Below are 24378 nucleotides of genomic sequence, written 5' to 3' on the forward strand. Positions count from 1 at the left end.
ATCCCGTTTGAGTGTTTTTGCATAAGTAATAATGTTGTTTGGATTAATTTGCACGCTACTGTACGTAACAGACTTAGGCGAAAAGAAAGCTATAAAAAGGATAAGTACAAAAGCTGAAGGAGTTGACTGCATCAGCATTGTTCTACTGCGTAAAATCATAGATGTAATATTGCCAACTGTGACGCACATCTTTAATGCCTCGCTTATGATCTCAACATATGAAGGGTACATGGGAAAAATGATCAACGTCCATCAAAAATCGAAATTGAATTAATAATGCTATCTTATAGTGGAAAGGAAGTACTATCATGTGGTCTAGCTAGTAATAAGAAATCATCGTTCTTGACATTCCACTACGTCAATTTCTATTAAATACACACATAACAAAGTATTAAGTGCTTAAACTTTAAAATTCGTTTTTCTCGAAACTTTTTAAAATGGACCTTGATCGTTATTCCCGTGTACCCTTCATATCTGATCCTATGGAAGAAAGCTTATGTACGTCACCTTCCTAAAAATAATAATCCTGCAAACTTAAACGATTATCGTCTATAAACATCCTGCCCACCCTGTCAAAAGCATTGGAACGCACTGTTCACAAACAATTGACGGAATTCTTGAATGAACACAATTTACTTGATGACTATCAGACAGGCTTCAGAACTGGACATAGCACAAATACAGCATTACTTAAAGTTACGGACGACATACAGGAAGCGTCTAACAAACAAAAATTGACCATTTTGACACTTCTTGATTTCAGCAAAGCCTTTGACTCCGTTGACATAGATCTGTTACTATGCAAGCTCCGAGCACTTAATCTATCAGAAAATTCAGTTCGTGGTTTACCTACTACCTTCAAGTATGTCAACACTGTATGCGGGTCTGCGATCGTTTTTCTTCCTGGTGTACCGTGGGTGCAAGTGTACCACAGGGTTCAGTTCTTGGACCTCTATTTTTTACGACTTACATAAATGACTTATCACCATCTATTAAACATTGTAGACATATCTTATTTGCTGACGACTTACAAATATATATCTCTGCACCTACACCTGCATTAAATTACGCATAAATGAAGTTAACAATGACCTAAAATCAAACTCGGAGAAATCACAGGCAATTATAACGGGACATCAACGACTGTTAAGTAAATTAAACACAGGTTACTTATTGCCTGTTAAAATGAATGAAACTATTATCCCTTGCTGTGATAGAGCAAAAAATCTGGGAATTTATATGGACAAAAACTTAAGTTCGAATACTCAAATCACACACACATGTAAAATAATTTTTATGAAAATTCTCACACTAAAAAGAATTCGAAATTTCCTTCCATTGGTTCTCAAGAATTTAGTACAGTCACTCTTGATGCCTCATTTTGATTACTGTGACACGCTCTACACTGACCTTAACAAGAGACTGACAGACTACAGCGTGTTCATAATGCATGTGTTCGATTTATTTGCAATGTCTGTAGATCTGACAGTATCACACTTTCACTAAATATGCTGTCCTAGGTCCGTCTCAAAGAGTGAAGAACTATTCACTTTCATGTTGCTCTTCAATATTCTTCAGAACTCTAACCCTAGCTACTGAGCTTCTCGTTTTCAACATTTGTCTTCCTATCATGAAATAGATACTCGCTCACAACACCATATCATACCCTCCATTCCTAAACACAGAACATCCTTCTACTCTTCATCTTTCACCGTCTCTGCAGCTCATCTCTGGAACTGTCTACCACAACATCTCAGAGACTGTCGGACATTATCTATTTTCAAAAATAAACTAAAATTGCAATTTTTCAATTCAGATTCCTTTAAATTTTAAGCCCTTTTGTCTGCGATAGTGTTGTAAAAAATATATATATTTCTTTTCCTTCCTCCCCCCCCCCCTTTTTTGTTCTCTTGATCACCAGATAAATTTATTATCATACCTTTTTATTGTAATTTTATTTAATTTTCGTATTTTTATTATTTTATTACATTCCATTTGTTGTATTCTTCCTCAAGTGTTCCCTATTAACTATTTGTACTAACTGAGTTGCTTTTATTATATTCCAATCTTTAGATCTGTATTTTACTTTCTTTTTTCTATTATGGTATTACTTTCATGTTGTTTAGAGTCGATTTTATTATGCTATTATTATAATTTTTTGTAATATGTTAATATTCTGTTCTTTAACTTTTTGTTAAATTTTCTCTGATTGTATACTTTGTGACCTGGTAGAGTGTAAGAGAATGCTCTATGGTCTTAACTCTAACAGTATAAATAAATTATTATTATTATCATTATTATTATTATTATTATTATTATTATTATTATTATTATTAACAGAATGTTGTAAGTATTCTGAGACAATATATTTTTTGTTTTCAACTTCCAATTTTAGATTGAATCTTTAAATAATGAATATCAAATGTTGGTCTTAATTATTCATTTGCCACAAAATGTCTCGGTGAATCAAGATTTGTTCTATGAAATAAAATATTGGACAAATTTTTTATGAATTAAGTTGAGACACTTTTAAATATAAATTCAGTCACTCAGGCAAACATTTTATCAATTAAATATTTAAACTAATATTAATTTAGTTATAGTAAAAAGTTAAAGATTTTTAACTTTAAAATTTTAGTCTAGAAAAGTTTTCAATTTGTAATTGTTTGGAATAAGCTATTCACTCTGCAAAGATGACAACTTCACAATGGACGCTGCCCACTTCCTAACAATGCGAAGAACTAGACAGAGAAAAACACAAATCAAAGGACCAGATAAGCCTAAACTGGGAAGCAAGAAGAAAGATGACATTAAGTCAAGATCTACCCATTGGAAACTAACTAACTTGTTTGAAATAAAGAATTTATAAATATCATATACGAGAATTGTTGTTGTTTAGTTAATTGTCCGAAAACAGGTCTGAACCTCACAAGTGATACCAACAAGGCATCATTTATGAGGCAACTAGACCAGGAGATACTGGGGTAGGGTGGTCAGTTCCTTTCCCCCTCCATTGCATACATTGTCGACTAGCTACAATACACAAGTGTCTTCTATTTAATTTGAAATGAGAAAATAAATATAATTTGAAATGCTAATTTCAGAATAAGTGAAGAAAGAATGCTAAAGCTGATCAGGAAGAGAAAAAGATCTTGGCTGGGTCATTGGTTAAGAAGAAACTGCCAAATGAAGAATGCACAGGAAGGAATGGTGAAAGGGAGAAAAGTTCGTGGTAGAGGATATCAGATGATAGACAACATTAAGATAAATGGATGGTATGTGGAGACTAACAGGATGGCAGAAAAGAGGGAAGATTGGGGAATTATAGGTAGAAAACTATGAATGAATGAATATCTAATTTCAAACAACATCACTTTGCTTAAGTATTCTTAATGTAGTAAAAAGTGAAGTTCTGGAAAATTCCCTAAATACTAGATGAATCAAATCTGTGACGATGACAACATGGCAACTTTGATTATTGGCAGACGTACGATTATAAGCTGATACTGAAACAGTGTGGTACTGGTGATTAAGACACATAACATGCCATTATTGCAAAATATTATTAAATATAAGCCCAAATTAAGAAAGGGGATGCTGAAACTTAGAGATTCTTTCTTTCAGTTCATCCAGGGTATGAGGGTTACTTCCATACACTTTATCTTAAAATTCCTCAGAGGTAATAATTGAGGAGGTCACACATTTCTACTGATGATCCTATCCTCAAACAATTTATGAAGCCTGTCTGTGGAATTATCAGCTGTATGTGCTGTTAAAGTCATGAAAAAAAGGAAGCAAAATGTTTACCCTATTCCCTTTCAGAATAGACAGTATCTTAAAAAATGGAGCCTATTATTTTGTCACCACTTATTGCACACCATACTCCTACTTTCACATCATGGAAGGATGTTTAGTTTTACAAAGATTGTTTTTTGAGTACTTACATATTTGCTCTGATGGAACTGTCATTCGAAAATAGGGGATTAGGATTGATTTCTCCATTATGTACACTATTTGAAATTGACTCACAAAATCTACTCCTGATGGCTAAATCACCAGGTCGTAATTCCTGCACTTGTTATTTTGTAAGTTTCAACTTCAATAGCTTGGTAGCTCTTTGCACAGAGCCATAAGACATGCCCATTTACTGTAAAAGATGGTGAAACGATTTTCTATACGAATATTATAAGTCATATCAAATATCATTCAAAGCTTCCTCAGTGGAGACCTTATGCTGTCTGTGGTGATTTTTATTGGTAACATTTTCAGTCTCCAGAAATTTATTCACAAGGTTATGAATATTAAACAATATGAACACGAACATCCGGCAATCTTTCTCAATATTCTTTTTGCACTTCATGGGCCACCAAATCTGTTAGTACATAATTACACATAAAACCAGCTTTTCCAGATCATGAGTCCTGCATGAATGTGACAGCAACAGCTGACACAGTGGCATGCACTGTTTTGTCATCCAACAGCGGTGTTGCCGCATTGTGATCCCTGGCTTACAGCCACACATCTGCCAATAACTTAAGTTGCAGTAATGTGGTCCTTGCAGATTGATTAACTCAGCATTTTTGTATACAAATAGACAAAATTAATAGTTTTATTTTACTTGATTTTAAACAGAAGTATGCCAAAAACCACTTCAATATTAAAGGAGTTACAATTCACATAGTTCCCTCAATATTGATGGTATGTAGTCTTTTCTACATAGTAAGTATATATTATAATAAAGTAAGTTAGGACAATCTCAAACGTTTCTTTACAAGAAATTAAATACAACAATAAAATAAGAAGTAATTAGAACTATGAAATGGAAATAACAGTTTAAGTATACACTGTTACTAACGTATTTTAAATAAACTTTTATCCCTCAAAGTTCATATACAAATGAACTTTTAATTTTGAAGCTCTTACATTCCACAAGGGCTGGACTCTAACAAATGAAATGGGTAGATGCAATTTAAGACATTAATTATAACATAACCATAACCAATAACAAAGGCAAGAAATAGATCAGACAACTTCTTAGTATGGTTACTAATGAAAAATGAAGAATGAATATAATAGTATAGATCCCTGCCTATATTTATATATGGTCGATAGCTTTTGAGACTATCCATTTTTTTTTCTCTTCAGAATGGAACTCCATGGTTGGCAGCATGATCATTCTCAATGTTCTTTTCATATTATATAAGGAACGAAGACAAGAATATGTGTGAGAAAACCGGTTACAGAAATACATATTTTCAAACACTGGATATGCTTTAAGCACATTTAAACTCAAGTTCACATGAATATTATGCAACATTTTAAATCATCTCCCTCTCACTTATGTCTTATTTCACTTTTTTCCTTATTTCAGTAATTCGATTTTCAACAAAATTCTCCAATGTTAAATTATGAAATAAATACTTCTGAAGCATGCAATGCCATGTAAAGATAAATACAAAACATTTTAAGTTCAATATTTTGTATGTTCTCGTTACATACTTATCAAATAAGTAACACTAATACATGCAGTTAAAAGAATTGTTTTAGCTTTAGTTATGTTCCCAAAATATAGTTTCACTCAAAATTAGAAATACTCGTCATCATCAATATCATCATCATCCCTTTCCTGTTTTAGACCTTGTAGCCTGTTAATCTCAATCAGTCATTTATTTGATAATCCCAAACTTCACTTCTCTTTAGGCTGGTAATGTTGTTATTTGGGTATTCTGTTATTATAAACATTTTTTTTTTTTTAAGATTTGAATGTAATTAAGTTTCCCCAGGACAGATTACCAACCTGTTGCTAGGTAGTCCAGTAATGGGGATGCCACTTTATAGCCTCTGGATGGGCATGCATTTCTACAGTATTTTCTCTGCAGATGACGAAACAGTTGTGTCACTGTGACTTGGTCCCTATTCCCTCAGTAAAAAAACAGGATGTACCACGTGAAGGTGATGTTAGAAATTGGGTAGAAGAGGCTTTTGAGCTGCATCACTATCCCATACATCATATTTATAATACGATACACATCACTATCCAATACATCATATTTATAATACGATGATGATGATGATAATTTATAAATAATCGTACTTATACTAATATCTTACGTATTTGTATGTAACAGTTTACAAAGCATACATAAAAGACAAGTCCCAAAACACGAATTCTCAAGTAATTATTTTGAATATAAAGATCTGATTTTTTGTACTACATTCAGTATATGTTGGCGTAACCAGAAATGACAATAAAAAATATAAAAATTACTATCAACAATACGATTTATTATTGGTATTTTATACTGAAGTTATGGAAGTAATTTAATGTGTGCAATCTCTTAAATTACACATATTTTTGCCTCACCTTCCCACCCACTTTTATTCTCAATGTAACTATGAGCATTTTACAAATGTTCATCTCATGTTCCATTGAAACTACCTGGCAATAGTTTGCTACATACCGGTAAATAATAGTTTTGAACTTATGTGTCATTAGGATGAAGAGGAATAACAAATTTGGGTCCAAATGGGGAACTATACTTAATTCCAACCTCTTTGAATACTTGCTGTGGAAATGCAAGATTACAGAGATACAATTTCCCATTGTCAAGGCTATGAGCAAGAGGCAGGACTGGAACAAGAGAAAATTTCGTATCTACTCCAGGTGTGCCAGCTGCAGGCGGGTCCAATGCCAGCACAGGGGCACGATTCTCGTTTGCCCATTCTGCTGCAGCTCTATATCGAGCTTGATGTAACTGACTTCCCAGTTCGTCAGCTAGTGCCAACACAATTAAATCCACTGCTACTGTTGGTAGTTCTGTAAAATGAGGGGAAGAAAAAAAATGTCAAAGTAACACAATAAAAAATTCAGTCGATATACAGTAAAACCTTGGATTACGAGCACAATTCGTTTCGAAAACGTGCTTTTAATCCAAAACACTCGCATATCAAAGTGACTTTCTCCATAAAAAACAATGCAAACTCTGATTAATTCGTTTCACAACCTTTTATTCATATAAAATATAGTATAATTTAGGTAAAGTTCAATGCAATAGTGCAATACAAATTACTTTATTGTATTTTGTTTTTGAGTGTCTTTCACCTGTTTTACTGCTGAGTAAACTTATTGAACATTTAAAGAAAATATCTTCACTATCATTAACGAAATCACTTCTGACTGCTTGATTTGCTGGAATATTTTGCTTTGACTAAGACCCTATCAAATGACACCTGCTTTTATCTCCTTTGAAGATTTTCCGGAAATGTGGCATTGCATTGTTGTTAAACAGATTTATCGCACGCACTGCTACAACCTTATCAGGGTGGTGAATTTGAACAAAATTTTGTACTGTTTCCCACTTTTTACGCACCTCTTTAAATTTAATTTGAAGTGAGAAATTCGTCCACTCTTTTCTCCTATTCCTCCTCAGACGAGAAATCCTCCATTGTCTCTTGCTGTTGTTCGCAATGCAGATCTATCAGTTCGTCAGTGATCTCTGTGGTCAGCTTTTGGTTATGTTCTTCCACCAGTTCTTGAATGTCGTCCGCATTCACTTCCACTCCTAAGATCGTCCCCAATGTAACAATTTCTTCCACTACTGGTGGCTCCTCTGAATAATTCCACTACAGTTTAACTTAACCAAGACTCTGCAATACTGCGCATTGAGTTAAACTCTCGGTTAGGTTTAACTTTGGTGTAACTCAATCTTCAGATTACCGTATTTATAATAGTGGGCCTAAGTGTAATAATCGGTTAATAATATGTTTTATATATCTTCCCAGCTGAGTTTAATACTTTGTGTGTAAGCTTATCATTCATAAACTAACCAAACAAAAATTAGAATTTCAACATTATGTAAGAGAGTGTTTACTTTCACACTCGATGTTTACATAATTATGAAAATGAATACATGGACTCAATTATTATGCTACGTATGACTTAAATATATGGTTATGACTCAGAACACTCGATTTTCAGAAGTGATTTTTTTTTTTCACGAATTTCTGCTGAGTCAGAGAGTTAAAATTTTTATAGATATAAACTAGACTTGTTCTGTAGACATATTAACGACCGCAATTCGTCGCAAATTTTGATAGTTTTTTCCAGTTTTCTGCTGTTAATTTGGCAAATTTGTTGCATTAAGTGCAATTTTTTTACAAATACTGCTGAATCTTACATTCATCGGTCACGAAATTCCATTATTCTATTTTCGACAATGAAATATTCAGAATAAGCACCAAAATGGGTTTGTCTTTCATGTTTTATCATATGAAAATCATGGCTGTTCAGCTGTGAAAAATGAAAATCTATGTGTTGTGCATGCACAATGGTTGGGTTCATTACACGCTAACACAATAAGAAAAATGTATGTAGGTACGTATCCAATGCCTACCCACTTCACTTTACGTGATTCGGGTTCCGCATATTGCGGATAGATGGCAGGACTGTGACCCATTTTTCTAGTTGCACACTACTTCGGTGAGCCACGCTGTACATGATGTTTAGCTGTGGAGAATTATGTCGTGTTCTAGGGTGAGTGTAAGTGTTCGTATAAGTGTAGTGCATGGAATGAGTGGTGATGATGAAGATGAAGGAAGGAGGAGAAACCCGGTGTCAGCACATAGCTTACTCCTGTCGAATAGCACCAAGGGAGCTGCCACACTTAACGTTCCCGTCCGAAAGATGAATCACTATCAACAGTGGCATATGTCTTCTCTTCATATACACTGCAGATTTGGGATTTAACTCAGGCATATTGGTGCACAATCTAGTGATTAGAAATTGTGCACCGCCATCTCTCCTAGTCCCAAGATAGAAATTTTACATGCAAATTTCGGACCCCGCTGGAGATTGAACCCAGGCCGGCTAGTCTGGAGGCAGACATGCTACCACAGGGCTAACTCAGCGGATGTGTAAAAGATGTTTACCACATTTTCAGCAAGAGTATGCAACGAAGACTAAGGAATAATGTATTTGGATAATTTGGCAGCCAAGCGGTCTGTCATAGTGTGCAAATGAACATAGGGCTAATGTGTCTGATATTCACATGACGCTTTTCTTCATCTGGTGTGTAAGTTGGCCCTATTAATACCGTGTAAGCCTGGAGGAAAATGAGAGTTTGAATTCCACGTTGAAACTTTTTTTCGTGATTTACAAGTTTAAATACACCTTTTTATATTTTATACATAACAATTTCTTCCACGATTTACACATACATATAATAACGAGTTTTTCCATGAATTACAGTAGTTTTATTTACTGACTTTGATATATTTCATTTGCCATTTTACGGTGTCCCTAGTTATTACCAATAGATGAGATTAAGCAATGTCTCCTAGAAAACAGTCAGAGACCAATCTTTGCAACAATGAATGACGTCACAACTCTTGGGCTATTGAAATGTGAATAGAAACTGTGAAAGTCGCATTTATTCTACTAATTGAGGGGTTGGGTGCAAGAAACGCACTTCTCTCAAATGCAAGTTTTGAGAAAATTGATGTCGAAAATTCAAACCGTAATAATGTTACCTATGTATGCCTTTACATTTTGGGTACTCCTGACCTCTATGATCACAGTACTGAACTACAACTTGGTGATCATATGCATAACAGATCAGAGAATACAATAAAGCGTTTTACTCAAAAAGGGCACATCCTCTAAAATGCCTTTCTTGCACCCAGCCCCTCAATTAATAGTGAGTGAGAGTGAGTTTACAACACTTCTTAAAGAAGAGATAATGTACTCACATTTACACCACCTTCTACAAGCACTGTCAGTCATCATCAGATGCTTCATCCAGCACCGAATGAGCAAGTGCTACTATCTGACATCTAGCCACAAAACTATCAACTAACCGCACAACACTCTATCTCGGTGACCATTAGGGAGAGTACCCATGTCTGTGTGACCTGTGAGCAACTCTGCAACCATCTGACATCAGGATACAAAACTACTAAGAACTGCACTTTACCTCAGTAAATGTCAGAAATACGGTCCTTATCTGTATATACGATCTTTACTGCTCAGAATCATCAATACTATCACATTCCCAAATAAAGCCAATTCCTCCTAAATCATCCTGTATTATCATTTCAAAGGCTGCAAAAGGATATTTATTTTGTCGAATACAGGGGGGAGGGCCATTAATCCTTCCCACTGGAGGCTTTAAAGAATCAACCTGGACAAATACCCAATGTCCCATCCCTACCTTCCTGTGGTGCAGCTGTTAGTAAGCATAATTTTACAAACTGAACTAAAAGGAGGGGCTACTCATCAATTAGCACTGGTCAGCTTGATGAGTTAATGACCGAATTTGGTATAGTTTTTCTCTATTTAATACCTACTTCCCTCTTTACCCTTTCCTATCCAGTCCTCTGACTGAACTCTTGCTTCCTTCAACCCCAATAGTATTAGAGCATTCGAGGCCTAGGGGTTCATTTCACTTTCCTTCCTACCCTTTCTACTTTTATGTTCCTAGCATTGACCTGCTATGGCACTAAAATCGTTCTCCAGTGGCTTAAGGAGGGAAAGCTGGTGATCAACAAGATCTCTCAACTAGGTCTAGTAGATGAAAGATGAGTGGAACAGAGAAAAATTCTCTCCGGCACAGGGATTTGAATTTCTCCACGGAAATAATATGTACTTCAGTACATCGTAATAATATATAATAATATAGGTCTAGTAGACTCGTCCACCAACAGCAAGTGTGGTTCTCCAGACATTCTGGGGGTTGTGTGTGGATGAAGTAGCCACCAAAACGTTAAAATATGGTGTTCACTTAAATCGGCTACAACTTGCCATTTAACCATTGCAATATGAAAAAGTCAATTGACTTTCTTGTCAAATGCCTGACATTAGAAAACAACAATATTACTTACTCTAATATGTTTTCGCGGGATATCAGCCGAGTTAAGATTTTGGAATGCTCCAAGCTTTCGACTGCTATCTCTGCAGCCATCTTCAGGGAAGTGATGTCCGAACAGAAAGTCGAAAGGTTATATAGATGTGGCTGTACTTTCTGTTCGGACATCACTTCCCTGAAGATGGCTGCAGAGATAGCAGTCGAAAGCTTGGAGCATTCCAAAATCTTAACTCGGCTGATATCCCGCGAAAACATATTAGCGAACCAACGCCGAGAAAGCCTCAAATCATACAAACAATATTACTTACTTACAAATGACTTTTGCCGCCCTCACATAAGTCTGCCATCGGTCCCTATCCTGTGCAAGATTAATCCAGTCTCTATCATCATATCCCACCTCCCTTAAATCCATTTTAATATTATCCTTCCATCTACATCTCGACCTCCCCAAAGGTCTTTTTCCCTCCGGTGTCCCAACTAACACTCTATATGCATTTCTGGATTCGCCCATACGTGCTACATGCCCTGCCCATCTCAAACGTCTGGATTTAATGTTCCTAATTATGTCAGGTGAAGAATACAATGTGTGCAGTTCTGCATTGTGTAACTTTCTCCATTCTCCTGTTACTTCATCCCTCTTATCAATTCAAAATACTTGTAAAGCAAAACTACTAACGATCTTACGTCAATTGCAATAAATAAACCCTCCAACTCAATTCATTTGGCCAATTTCTGCTGTAGCCTAAAACAAGCATTAGACTTAAACTTAAGTAGTTTATTATCTATAAGAAATCTGGAGATTAACAACATGGATATGAGAAAATGCCTTATGGCTCCGTTTACCAGTCTAATAAGTCAATTGATATTAAGATTAATGAAAAAAAAAAAAGTTCGAGTTTGAGAGTTCACAGTTCTACCACAGTCTACTATATACAGTCGCGAAGCTCAATATGTAGTAAAAATTCAAACATGGGTAGTTGCCCACCACTAGGATCGCTACTATCGCCTGATCATCGCAGATCTCTCTCCTAGTAGACGACAAAATATGTTACACTTTCGTTGTGTTCTTTTGGAAAAATTAACACCTTCCTTCCATTATTGAAATATTAAATGCATAAAGTTAATTTATTATTTTAATGAAATATATTAAATTCCACCATAAACTCGAAGATATCTGCAAGAAATAGGTTAATATTATTTTTGTTTGTGCAAGACGAACTGAAATTTACTATAATCGCTTCACTCATTCAAGATTATAGCGATAATTAACTATGAAACCAATAAATATTAATTTTCATTTCCCTTTACAACAATAATAATGGAAATACGAATTAATGGAGTAACTTACGTGTACCGGTACTTGTAGTGTAGGCTTACGTAGTTAATAAAGTGGGATGAGGTTAAGCAATAATAATCACACCAGAATTGGAAATAAAACGTGATCAATAAATTTTATTGTAACACACTTTTTCTACGTCTCTAGTAAAGTAACAAATAAAAATAACAACAAAATTAACAGCTATAATTAAAAACATATCCTTTGAAAAAAAAAGTAGGCCTAAGCAATAATAATCCCACCAGAATTGAAAATAAAACGTGATCAATAAATTTCATTAAAACAAACTTAATTTTTCTAAGTCTCTAGTAAAATATTATTATTCCAATTATTGTATTTTATTCATTAACATTTTCATTACAACTAATAACGAACATTTCACAAGCATCAATGTGAAATACGCAACGAGCTAGCACTCGATGGAAATACGACACAGTCCAAAGTCGACTGTGGACAGTCTATTGTTTCTAGTTGCTAACCGCTTGGAGCGCTTTATCACGAGATTTGCAAAAAATCACCTCAAGCTTCGCGACTGTATATAGTAGACTGTGGTTCTACTTTGTTCTGTAGTGGCCTTGCGTCAAGTTGATTACATGATTAGGGAGTCCTGCTACTTAAACATCGAGTATGCGGTGAAGAATCTTTGCAAAACGCCCTATGCTTTCATGAGGATGAAATGAAGTTAGCCAACAGAAAGTGATTTTAGAGAAATCAATTTGTTTAAAATTAAGAAATATATAGAGCTATATATTGTATATACTTAAGGCTTTTAAGGAACCCGGAGCTTCATTGCCACCTCACATAAGCCTGCCATTGGTCCCTATCCTGTGCAAGATTAATCCAGTCTCTATTATCATATCCCACCTCCCTCAAATCCATTTTTATATTATCCTCCCATCTACATCTTGATCTCCCCAAAGGTCTTTTTCCCTCTGACCTCCCAACTAACACTCTATATGCATTTCTGGATTAGCCCATATGTGCTACATGCCCTGCCCATCTCAAACGTCTGGATTTACTGTTCCTAATTATGTCAGGTTAGCTATATGTATAATTAATTGGAAGATAACTATTGTGTGAAAAGAAAGTAAACAGAGAGGAAAACTATCCCATCTGACTTATCTTACCTTGAACAGTAGTGATGAGTTTATTATTAGTATATCTAAATAATGCCAGCTCATGAGTGAGTTGCACTGTCATGTGAGTTGGATCCAGCAGGAATACAACAGTTTTTACTCCATGGCTAGCTAACTGGCGAGCACAGTTGACTCCAATTGCACCCTGACGATGTGATCCACATAATGCAACCACAGTCGGCCACTGATGTACATTATGTGGATTCAATCTGCAAGAACACAATTATAGGTTTACTATTTCTTCCAAATGGATACTGTTCCAACATTCTTTTACACATAATGTTCACATACTGCTGAGATTCAGTAAATGTAGGAGAGTAGCTGCTTTCACTCATATTTTGTGGTATTAAGAACTACATACAATATCAAACAATAAAACACATCATGAATTATTTTAATTCAACAAATAAACAATTGGCTGACATTTTATTCATGTACAAAAATAATACATACTTGAGATTCATTAATTTTAAATTTTGTTTCTACATATATACGAGTACATATCTCCAAACAATGGATATTTTGATTCTTGAACATTGACCTTAATACACCTTAAGTGGTGACATTGTTGCCATTGGCATTGCTCTTGGTGCACTATGGAGGTGACTGTACACGACACTAGCAGGGTGGTGACAATTAATAGAGCGACTGGTGGAATGCTGGCAGAACAAATGGAAGTACTTCACAAAAGTATCCTTGTCCATCAAAAGATCCATATGGACTTAGTAAGATGTGAACTTGTGTCTCTAGCTTTTCAGCTAATAGTACTCCCTGAATTGAAACAAAAAGTCCTTTTTGGACATTTGGAAAAAATTCGCCCTCAATGAGGATTATTTCAAAACATTGTAGTTTTTATGTTTGATTGCGAGAGGTTGTAGAATGGGATGATGAACCAATTAGTTACTGATTTTTTTTCTTGAATAGAGACTGAAATGTAGTCTCAAGGCTAACATTTATTTCATTTTTTCTAATTTTTTTCTCGGACTCACAGCCATAACTGCAACTTATGAATAGGATACCACCTGCTCTCACCTCAAGCTTACTTACTTCCAAATAGCTTTTAGAGAATCCGAAGGTTCATTGCAACCCTCACATAAGTCCACCATCGGTCCCTATCCTGAGCAAATTAATCCAGTCCCTAGCATCATATCCCACTCCCTCAAATTCATTTCAGTATTATCCTCCCATCTACGTCTTGGCCTCTCCAAAGGTCTTTCTCCTTCAGGTCTTCCAATTAACACTCTATATGCATTTCTAGATTCACTCATACGTGCTACATGCCCTGGCCATCTCAAACGTCTGGATTTAACATTCCTAATTATGTTAGATAAAGAATACAATGCGTACAGTTCTGATTTGTGTAACTTTTTCCATTCTCCTGTAACTTCATCCCTCTTAGCCCCAAATATTTTCCTAAGCACCTTATTCTCGAAAACCCTTAGGGCCTACCCTCTTGTTTCTCTCTCAAAATGAGAGTCCAAGTTTCAAAACCTCTCTCACCTCATGCTATGTCAAAAAATATAATAGTAAAAATAAATTATAGTTTTACCAGAAAAGACAAAAAGTATAAGATTTTAAACACGAGTCACTATGAACTAAAATAATATAAAACAAAATCCTTGAATAGATTAGCAAATTTTACTATATGGGCTGTAATACAATATACACAAGAATTGCTCACAAAATAAATTAGCAAAATTTCCTTTCAAAAAAAGCAAGACGGGACACAATCCTGAAATTTTATAAAGCATTGTCGGTTCCAGCCCTTACTTATGCCCCTGACACTTGGGAGCTGACATAAACACAGAAACAAAGAACAGAATATGCTGTGATGGGGTTCCTAAGATATCGATCGATCGATCGATCAATCAATCAATCAATCAATCAATCAATCAATCTTCTTAATGTATCCAGCTGTTTGCTGACAACATAAAGTCCACTATAGTCCACTGTAGTCTATTCAGTTTTTGTTTTTCACGAGAAATGGGGGGTATTTTGATCGGTGTTTATTATAGATCCCTGTTGCTGGTAGCCATAGTTGGGGTGTAGTCAATATATACTGCAGGACTGTGTCTTCTGCAACTGGTACTGATGATTTTAATTTATTTCTTTTGTGGTTTATGGATGGACAGTATAGAAGAATATGTTCCAGATCTTCATCATGATCATTACACCACAGGCAAGTAGAATTATCAGAAATGTGAAATCGGTGTAGGTACAATTGTGTGACACCTCAAAATCTGTGCTTCAGTGGCTGGTCATGATAATATCTTTGAAAAATATTGAAGTGCAAGAGGTCAAATGACTTTATTGTCAAACGCCTGGCATTAGAAAACAACAACAACAATTGTGTGAAAATGTGACCTGTTCCTAAGATATAATAATGGAAATATACATAGGTTTCTCAGTACAATATTCCACCGTGTCCTGGAACTTCATATTTCCAATGTTTTGGAACTACATACAGGTTGCATTACCAGCACAGATAGGTAAGGTCAGATTGCCTATTCTTTTGGACTCATTATGCCTGGCTAATCAAGATTACCACACAACTATATTATTTGTTCATTTCCAGTTAATGTTGTATTTAAAGATCTCTTCTAGATGTCTTATCAGGACGTGCTAGGAGAGCAATGCAGGGAGTAGCTCATATTTTCCTGATGACTAAAACTGGGAAGTGTATATCTCCTCATGTTGGAGAGCAGCTTCATTAGTTATCAGAAGAGTGGCAAACTGAAACTGCTACCACTACTAAGTGTGTCTGAATCTAATCAATCAACAGTAGATGCACAAGAACACAACTATGAGGAGAAGCCCTGTCCAGTTTATGACTTGTTTAATCATTTTGCAGCATTCTACCGATATGTTTGATATGTATGACTATTGCCTACATCGGATTTTAACTCACTGAAGATGATGGCAATGCAATATTTGTTGACGAGAACAATATATACAATCTTGAATACTCCATCAAAATTGGTTGTGATCCTTGCAATTATGTTACAGTATTGTTTTAATGCAATGTGGTTCACTTTATTGTTATTTATTTTTTATGCTAAGATGATTTCAAAATTACTCATATGACAATGTATTCCTTCAACAGATAGCTTTTTAATGTGACAAGGAAAACAAAAGTGACATTGTATTTCTTTTGCTTTTTGTATAAAGCCTTTTCTGCACTTATAATTTAAAAGGATGGCCTTCATAGCTTCTACAAAGATTTATTCAAGTAGTCTAATTTCTGATTACAGCTATTTACTAAAATCGTATTTGTGGTCTCTGTTGGATAAATAGTTTCACTGAATGAACTGGTGTAGCTTTTACATGCCCAGTTGTTAGTCTCAGTGCTTGATTTTCTAACTTTTTAAATCGCTTCAGTTGTTGTGTAATGTGATGAGAAATTTCATATATGAATTTGACAGATTTGTGTACTTATAAGCTATATTATACATATATTTGTGTTCTCATTTCGATTCTTTTATCAGTCATTTTAGAAGGTTTAGTCAATTCTGAGCTTCTCCTGATACACAGCTCTTTCTAAGTTTATCAAATAATACTCCCGGTCATTGTGAAGTGTGTTCAGTATAGCAGAATTTCTTTAAAATGTGTATTTATGACTGGTTTCTTAGTCAATGTCAATATTTGTAATTAAGTTTGTCAGTAATCATGTTCATTAAGTTGTCAGTACACCAGAGTCCCAATTTACTTACAGTTGAATTAATTTGGGTTTCCAGTGATTTCAGTTTGTTATTGAGTTCTGAATTCCAAATAATCAAATCACCTTCAAATAGAGCACAGTGTACATCCAGGACTAAAATTAAATTGGGTTGTTGATTAAAAAAAAATACTGAACAGTGTAGTGCTAAGGTCTACACCCTGAGGTAGGCTCATAGAAGTTTATTTGTATTTGAATACTGGGGCTGAAGTTCGCCTCTAATGAACTCTTGCAACCAACAGAACTTGTTTCTATGACGCCAATTTTGTGATTCTCTTTAAGAAACTTACATTTCCAAATACAATCTGAAATCAACAAGGCTTCTGCAGTGTGTTCCTTCTTACCCACAGCTTCTTTCAATTTGGTTTAAACAAATAATTTAATTCGACCCTCCCAAGTACTAACATTGTAACTCAATTTTTTATGGTTTTGAGTTGTCCTAGTTAATATGGTCTTAAATTGTTTCTTTTTCTCCCAGTACTATCATTGTAACTCTAAACCTAACCCAATTGTGTGTAAAATCTTATTGTTACTCTACATATCTGTAATCACTAATTTACATGATCATTTTGAAACGTCATTTTCATCTCCTGAAAAATGTAAGAAAGTGAGTTACAATGTTAGTATTTGTGAGGGTCGAATTGTTTAAATCCAGCTTCCTCCCTCAAAAATAAAGTTATTAAATTTAAGAAATCAACAGAATCATTGAATCATACGGAGATTATCTCCTCCATAATACTGTATATATGGCCTCTGTGTGAAACTCCAAGTTGTCAAAAACATTAAATGCTGATTTTCCTCTCTCTTGTATATTTGTGATGATAATATTCTTCCACTTTATTGGTACTGTATTTTTTTTCGTACAAGAAATTTAACAAATGGGACTGGCCATTGGCCTTCAATGAGGAATTCAGTCTGTCTCACAGATGGTGCTTCATTCCTTACCTCTTCTAAATTTAAGATTTTCTTTCAGTGCTTGTGCACTTTTGGGAAGGCCAATAAAGGGTTCTGGTCCAACAGGGAAAGATGAAGTCCTCTATTCTGGTCAAAGCATCACCCTCTTCGTTACCTGTAACACTAGTGTGACCAAGAACCCATACATCATGGATTGTATTATTTCTCATTAATATATAATATATATAATGTTCCTATATTTCAAACAGTCTTGACCTTAAATGATTTTAAGGTATCCAAAGCAGACTAGCTATCAAAAGAAATGCATATATCCATACTCTTATACGCGTTGCAAGGAGTAGTAAAGTGCATTCTATACTATAATCTCTCCTATTCAAATCCCATCATTACCTTCCCATGGTGCAACCTGTTTTTAACAAATGAGACTCTGGGGACCGAACCACAGGGGTATCACTATTACATAAAAAATGAAGGAATTGTAATTTCGGCACGCTGACTTTCCATGGCATCCATATGTGACCTTAAGTGGTGAAGAGGGGATATGGTTCATTGATTTGTCTGATAATCCTCCCAGCTAGATCATATAGATCTGCTAACCAACGGCAAGTATGGTCCTCCAAACAGTTTGGGGAGTTGAATGTAGGTGATGTAACTGCCATAACATATAAATGTGATCCTTACATTAAAACAATTCCTCTGCTACATCACTCTTCTATATTAGAGCACTAAATGGTTAAGGGCTTTATTGCCAAGAACTCAGCATTAGTTAACAATAAGATAGGAATACAATTTTTGGTGATTACTTTCACGTGTTAATTTGAACTAAGTTTTTAAATACCGTAGTTGACTAGTTTCAGCTTGGAAGCCACCTTCAGAACTGCGAGGTCCTTGAGTCTTCCAGTGTCTTAACCCTCGGTGGGGGTGCGTTTGTGTTGTTTAGTGTGGAGTCAAATAATGTGTGTTCTGAAACTGAGTTGTGGGGATAGCTAAGAGCCGGCTACCACATGCTCGCTTGAAACAGTCGGCAAGGGTTCAACCTGTCAGCATGGACACTAGTTGGCTGGTTTAAGCAGTTACCATGGTGACGTCTTGAAGCAGATGAACTGTCAATACCTTTCTAGTTTTGTATAGACTGTACATGTCCACACATACTTGTTTATGAAACGCTGTTGACAATTTACAAATTGAATTTGTCAAAGCAGGTAAGAATTTTCAGAAAACAAATGCTACAATATTCTGACATATTTGTAGAATTATCATGATTGTAGGACTTGTCAGATTTATGAAACAGGTTCCTGGACCTGGTTGAAGATACCAAGAGAAGTGATATTTGAAAAAATGTCCTACAATTTCTAGCAGTGGAAACTATTCATAGGAGATTTCCTAACAACGAATGCCTACATATTTTTATTGATGGATCCCTACTGTCCAATCAAAATGGAGCAGGTGCTGGTGCATGAAGAGTATTGAAGTTATTAGGTTTTGGTTGTGGATGAATTACCTTTCAGAGGAGATTCGTGTTCAAAACATGAGAGTTTAGATCCAAGTGGATTATTTTTTTACAAATTTTCAGTAAAGAAAGACGAAAGATTGCAAGACATAATAAAGGCAGTCCCAGCTAATGCTAAGTACACTAGTTCCGAGATTCAAATTTGAGATAATTTGTTGTATGAGCAAAATGGTGACTCATAAATCATGCATTAATAATACCATTCTGAGTGCTCTAACAAGTCTGTGTGTAAATTTGAATAAAGTATTTGTGCAATCTTTTAATGGAGCTTTTGATGAAAAGAGGTAACAGGGGAGTGCCAACTCATATCTAAAAGACTTTCTAGAAACATTTTATACCTGCAATGTTTTAACCATCAACTCCATGTAGTAATAATGTATGCCATTGAAGCAATTCCTGAAGTGGAAGATATTCTTTAAGTTTGTGAGCAGCTATATCTATTCTTTAAGAAGGGTTATGTGGTTAACATGTATGATAGTAGCTCCTTGAAATGCTTATAGTACAGCGATGAAATGGGCATCTTGATTCAGTAAGTCTCATATGTTCAGAGTGTGTCTGCCCAATGCCTAGACGTTTGGCAGCAAATCCATTAGTCTTCTTCTACTTCAATACTTTTGCACCAAAGTATTTTCTTTATCTACAGCTGCATATCTAAAGGACTCCATTTAAATTTTGCAATTTCATCTCTATTTCAAGTAACATGATTTCACCTTCACTTTAATTTTATTTTGAAATTTTTTGTATGTATTTTCATTGTTAACTTTTATATATGTATTTGTTTTATGGTGGATCCTTGTGGTCATCCTTATTGAAGGGGAGATGGTTTTATTTTATACAGTATATATAATGTTCCATATTAATTTCTTCATTGGTGTTGCATAGAATACAGGAAGATGTATTGAATATTCCTATTCAGTGCAGATGGCTTGATATACAGTCATGGCCCATCACCAATCTAAACAAAGTGACAGCAGATTTTCGTGTTGCCTGTGGAATTTCTTCAGAATTTCATAACATTATTTGCCACGACTTGTCTTTAATTTTATCCTCTATTTTTTTCTGCATTAAATGAAATTTGTTGTGAATGATTTGTTTTATATAATGAAATTAAAATGCTTGGCTTTGTTTCTGTATTATTGGAAGGGCCTCTAATATTTCATTTCCATGTCTATAGAAATGTGAGGGGATCCACTGTATACAAATGAACTGTTTTTAATTGATCAAATGATTCATAATTTTTCTAGATTCCTGGATTTTGATTTTTTTTTTAATATATACATCTTGATTACACAACTTTTAACACTATATCACTTCGGAAAATGTATTATGTGTCTTTCTCGTATTAAATTTTACATTACCTCATTAATATGTTTCAGCCTGTTATCGGCCATCTTCAGAACCTTTTTTAAACTAATGACCCAATTAAGCTCCAGCACCTTCAAGTGCTCCGAGTGATATGTCTCTTAAAGATTTGAAGTCATTCTGTATGTGGATATTTTGAATTGATGGTTCCTAATGCTAAAGCTACTCTTAAATCCATCAGTTCACCATCAGCTGTTGAGAAACTTGGTCATCTTAAGCCACAAGCTATTGGTTTATTGCATCGTCATGTTTTTCTTTTTTTTTTACCAAGGCAGTTGTAAAAGTTCTTCCATAGCCTACTTCAAACCAGTTAAGATATTGCTTCAGGAAAAAAGCATGGATATTGAGATACATTACAGACTGTGTAACTTCACAGATTAAAAATATAAGAAATGATGAAACCTATAATGGCTGAAAGTGTTCATGAAAATTCTAATGATGAAAGTGCCATGAAAAGAAGACGTAAAATCCCACCTAAGTTATCAGATAACTTTGTAGAATGTGGAATGGACTTGGAAGGAAGAAATAATGATGATTTGAAATTCAAACAACTTTATTTCAGTATAATCCACCATTGTGTGGAAGAATTGGAAAAAACAATTTCAAGAGAAAAACAATTCAGTGATCTTGTATGCCAGCAAACTTCTGCTTCAAAATTCAACTGAAGACGATAAATTTAAGGCACATGATAGAAATCTTAAAACAAGACAGTGATGATAACAAAAAGCAACATGAAAATATGAGACTTGACAATTGTCAATGCTGCTACTGTGTGTCCATTTGGTTGTGCTGCATCCAGGTTTTCCTGATCTGTTCCTGCAGGCCCCTCTGTATAGGCTAGTGGCTGGGCTGTTGAGAGAGGAGGATGGAAAGGGAGAGGAGAGGGAGGGGACTTGGGAGGGAGGGGAGGGTAAAAGGGGAACAAAGAGGGGGAGAGGAAAGAAGGAAGCTTTCATGTTGAACTTATTTAGAAGTAGACTTTTGAGTACTCCACCGTGTTCTGGAACTTAACATGTCCAACTTTCCAGCACTACATAAAGGTTGCATCATCAGCAAAAACAGGCATAACCAGAAGAGTCGTCTATTCTGTTGGGCTCGTCATGTCTGTCAACTCCAAACAATTGATGATGGAACCTGTATGTAGTTCGGAAATGTTGCAAATGTAAGTTTCAGGACATAGTAAAATACTCAAAAGTCTATTTCTGAACATGAAATTTAATAAGCGACTCTAGAAAAGCAGCACAAAGGGCCACATTTCTCTGTGCTACGAATGCAAGTTCTAGATTATTTAAGTACTGCACAACTAACAATTTATGTTAACCCATTATATCCCAGAGATTTCTTTTTTCGATTTTTTTTTTGTGAAAACTCTCAGAGATTATCATTATATGCCAAAAAAGAATATAAAATATAAAATAATTCGAAATAGTATTATTTAGGCCCTTATATTCTATGTTTGATATATCAAACACTGGACGTTGATGTATAGCAATGTCATTTGGAAGGTTCTGTACAGAATTATGCGAGATGTGACAGGGTAAATGACTTTTTTGGGATATGAGGATGTTTGGAAAGGTTTCAAGTATATGTAAAGTACACTGGGATAAGTGGAACTCATAGTTTTGTATGGGGAAAGTGGAACCTAACATATGACAGTGCCAGAGAATGAAATATGAAAATGAAATTTAGTGCATATAAATTCCAATTTCCTTTTTGAGTTCATTATTACCTAATAGTTTCACCAGGCTTTAATAGTCTTAACGTAACAGCTATAGGTTCCACTTTTCCCAAGTTTTCACTTACCCCATTGTACCTTATGTAAAATAATTTACACTGAATTTTGCAAGAAGCAAAATTATTATTATTATTATAATCATAAATCATAATGGAATAAATTGTAACATAAATAGTCAGATATTATGAACACTTATTTCAAATTATCCATAAATACGAAAGTAATCCACATTATACACTGTTAGCCTACTTGGTGTGGAATTTTAGAAAGCAGTCTTTTGGGTGCAAGGCAACTTTACATTTGATGCAGTTGTATTTTGCATTTTTCTTGCATAATCCACAGCGCCTTTGATTGTTCTGAAATTGCACCAAATGATTTTTTTCATCATATCGCAATTCAGTTGGTATCAGTGATGGTTTCTTTGGCAAAACAGACGTCCTTGGGGAGCTCAACTTTGGAGTTGAAAGTGTTACCAATGTTATCCTCCTTATGAATTCCAACAAAGGATACCCTGGAACATTTTTCCTGTACAGTAACCATATGTTTACTACCGTCCCATTCAAACAGAACCTGAAAAATGGCCACCACCATTTTTTGACTTAATTTGAATTCGATACAATCCCCAGTGTTGATCGAACAAATAAACACCCCCCATATACTTGTTGTAGTGTTTGATGATTGTCGGTTGAATAACAGCAACACGTTTCTTTTCACTTGCATTCCATCGTTGACAGGTTCCGTAAGCAAAAGTCACATTTTCATCTTGAACATTAATGCCCATAGTCACTTGATTGTTATCTTGCCATTTGATGAGCGTTACTTTCTTGTCTTTTGATTGAAGGGTGTGAGTTGCACCTCTTGACTGTTTTCCTAGGCCTTTTAATGGTGCATTTCCAGTCCTATCAGCTCGAATTGTTCCTATTACATTTAAGTTTTGTTGTAACATTGTGTTGAGGAGTTCTAAAGAATTTAAATAATTGTCAATGAAGACAAAACTGTTAACAGGAATAAATCCAATACAAATACTTTGAACAACTGACGACCCCAATGATTCACCTTGAATCCTATCTTTTTTTTCCTGTATAAGGACAAAATTTAAGAAGATACCCTTTAGGTGTGGTTAAACACCAGAACTTGAAGCCGAACCGTATTGGTTTGCCGCGAATGAATTGCTTCATTGAGTGACGGCCATAATACAGCTCCATAGCTTCATCCAGTGAATACTTCGAGCCAAGAGATTGAGCAAATTCTTGAAATTTGTTGTTCACATAGTCAACGAGGGGCCTTACTTTGAATACCCTATCTGGTCAATTTCAGAATTGTCACTAAAGTGAAGAAATCTATGAATTATGTCAAATCGATTTCTTGTCATTGCATTTGAAATCAATAAGTCATGTGTATCATCTCGTGTTTCCCAAAATAACCGCCGGTGTGGTACCTTCACATACCCGGAAACTAGAAAGAATTGCAAAATATGTATATAGTTCTTCAATGGACAAATGTATAATGCATCCTTTCTGGGCTGCATATAATACAGTCTGCCGACATATCATTTCCATAATTTCTAAGTCTGATACCATTTTGAACAACTCATCGGGAGACTTATCAATATTCAACTCAAAAATATTATCAGTAGGGGAGTGTTTTAGAGAAATTGAATTAGTTTTATGAAGATTTATTTCAATCCATTCAGTTGTATATTTAGCTTTCTTGGGTACAGATTTGTTTACTTTCTTCGGTATAGACTTGTTTACATTTTCCGAATTTGATGAAGGATAAACATTCAGACGAGACGAAGTAGTAGAGG

At 35.0% G+C, this 24378-nt stretch overlaps 1 protein-coding gene across 2 annotated transcripts in view; it reads right to left on the reverse strand.

Annotated features, from left to right (window-relative positions):
• Positions 1-4577: 4577 nt before the first annotated feature.
• Edc3 (Enhancer of mRNA-decapping protein 3) overlaps positions 4578-24378 on the reverse strand; it is a 42943-nt gene continuing 23142 nt past the window's right edge. For both annotated transcript variants that reach the window (XM_069826385.1, XM_069826384.1), the window contains exons 6-7: positions 13326-13543; positions 4578-6817 (exon numbers count right to left, since the gene is read on the reverse strand). In XM_069826385.1, coding sequence (XP_069682486.1) covers positions 6483-6817; positions 13326-13543 — 553 coding nt within the window. In that variant the 3' untranslated portion in view covers positions 4578-6482. The remainder of the gene's footprint in view (positions 6818-13325; positions 13544-24378) is intronic.

The sequence above is a fragment of the Periplaneta americana genome, chromosome 5 (assembly GCF_040183065.1).
Source record: "Periplaneta americana isolate PAMFEO1 chromosome 5, P.americana_PAMFEO1_priV1, whole genome shotgun sequence".
Lineage (NCBI taxonomy): Eukaryota > Metazoa > Arthropoda > Insecta > Blattodea > Blattidae > Periplaneta > Periplaneta americana.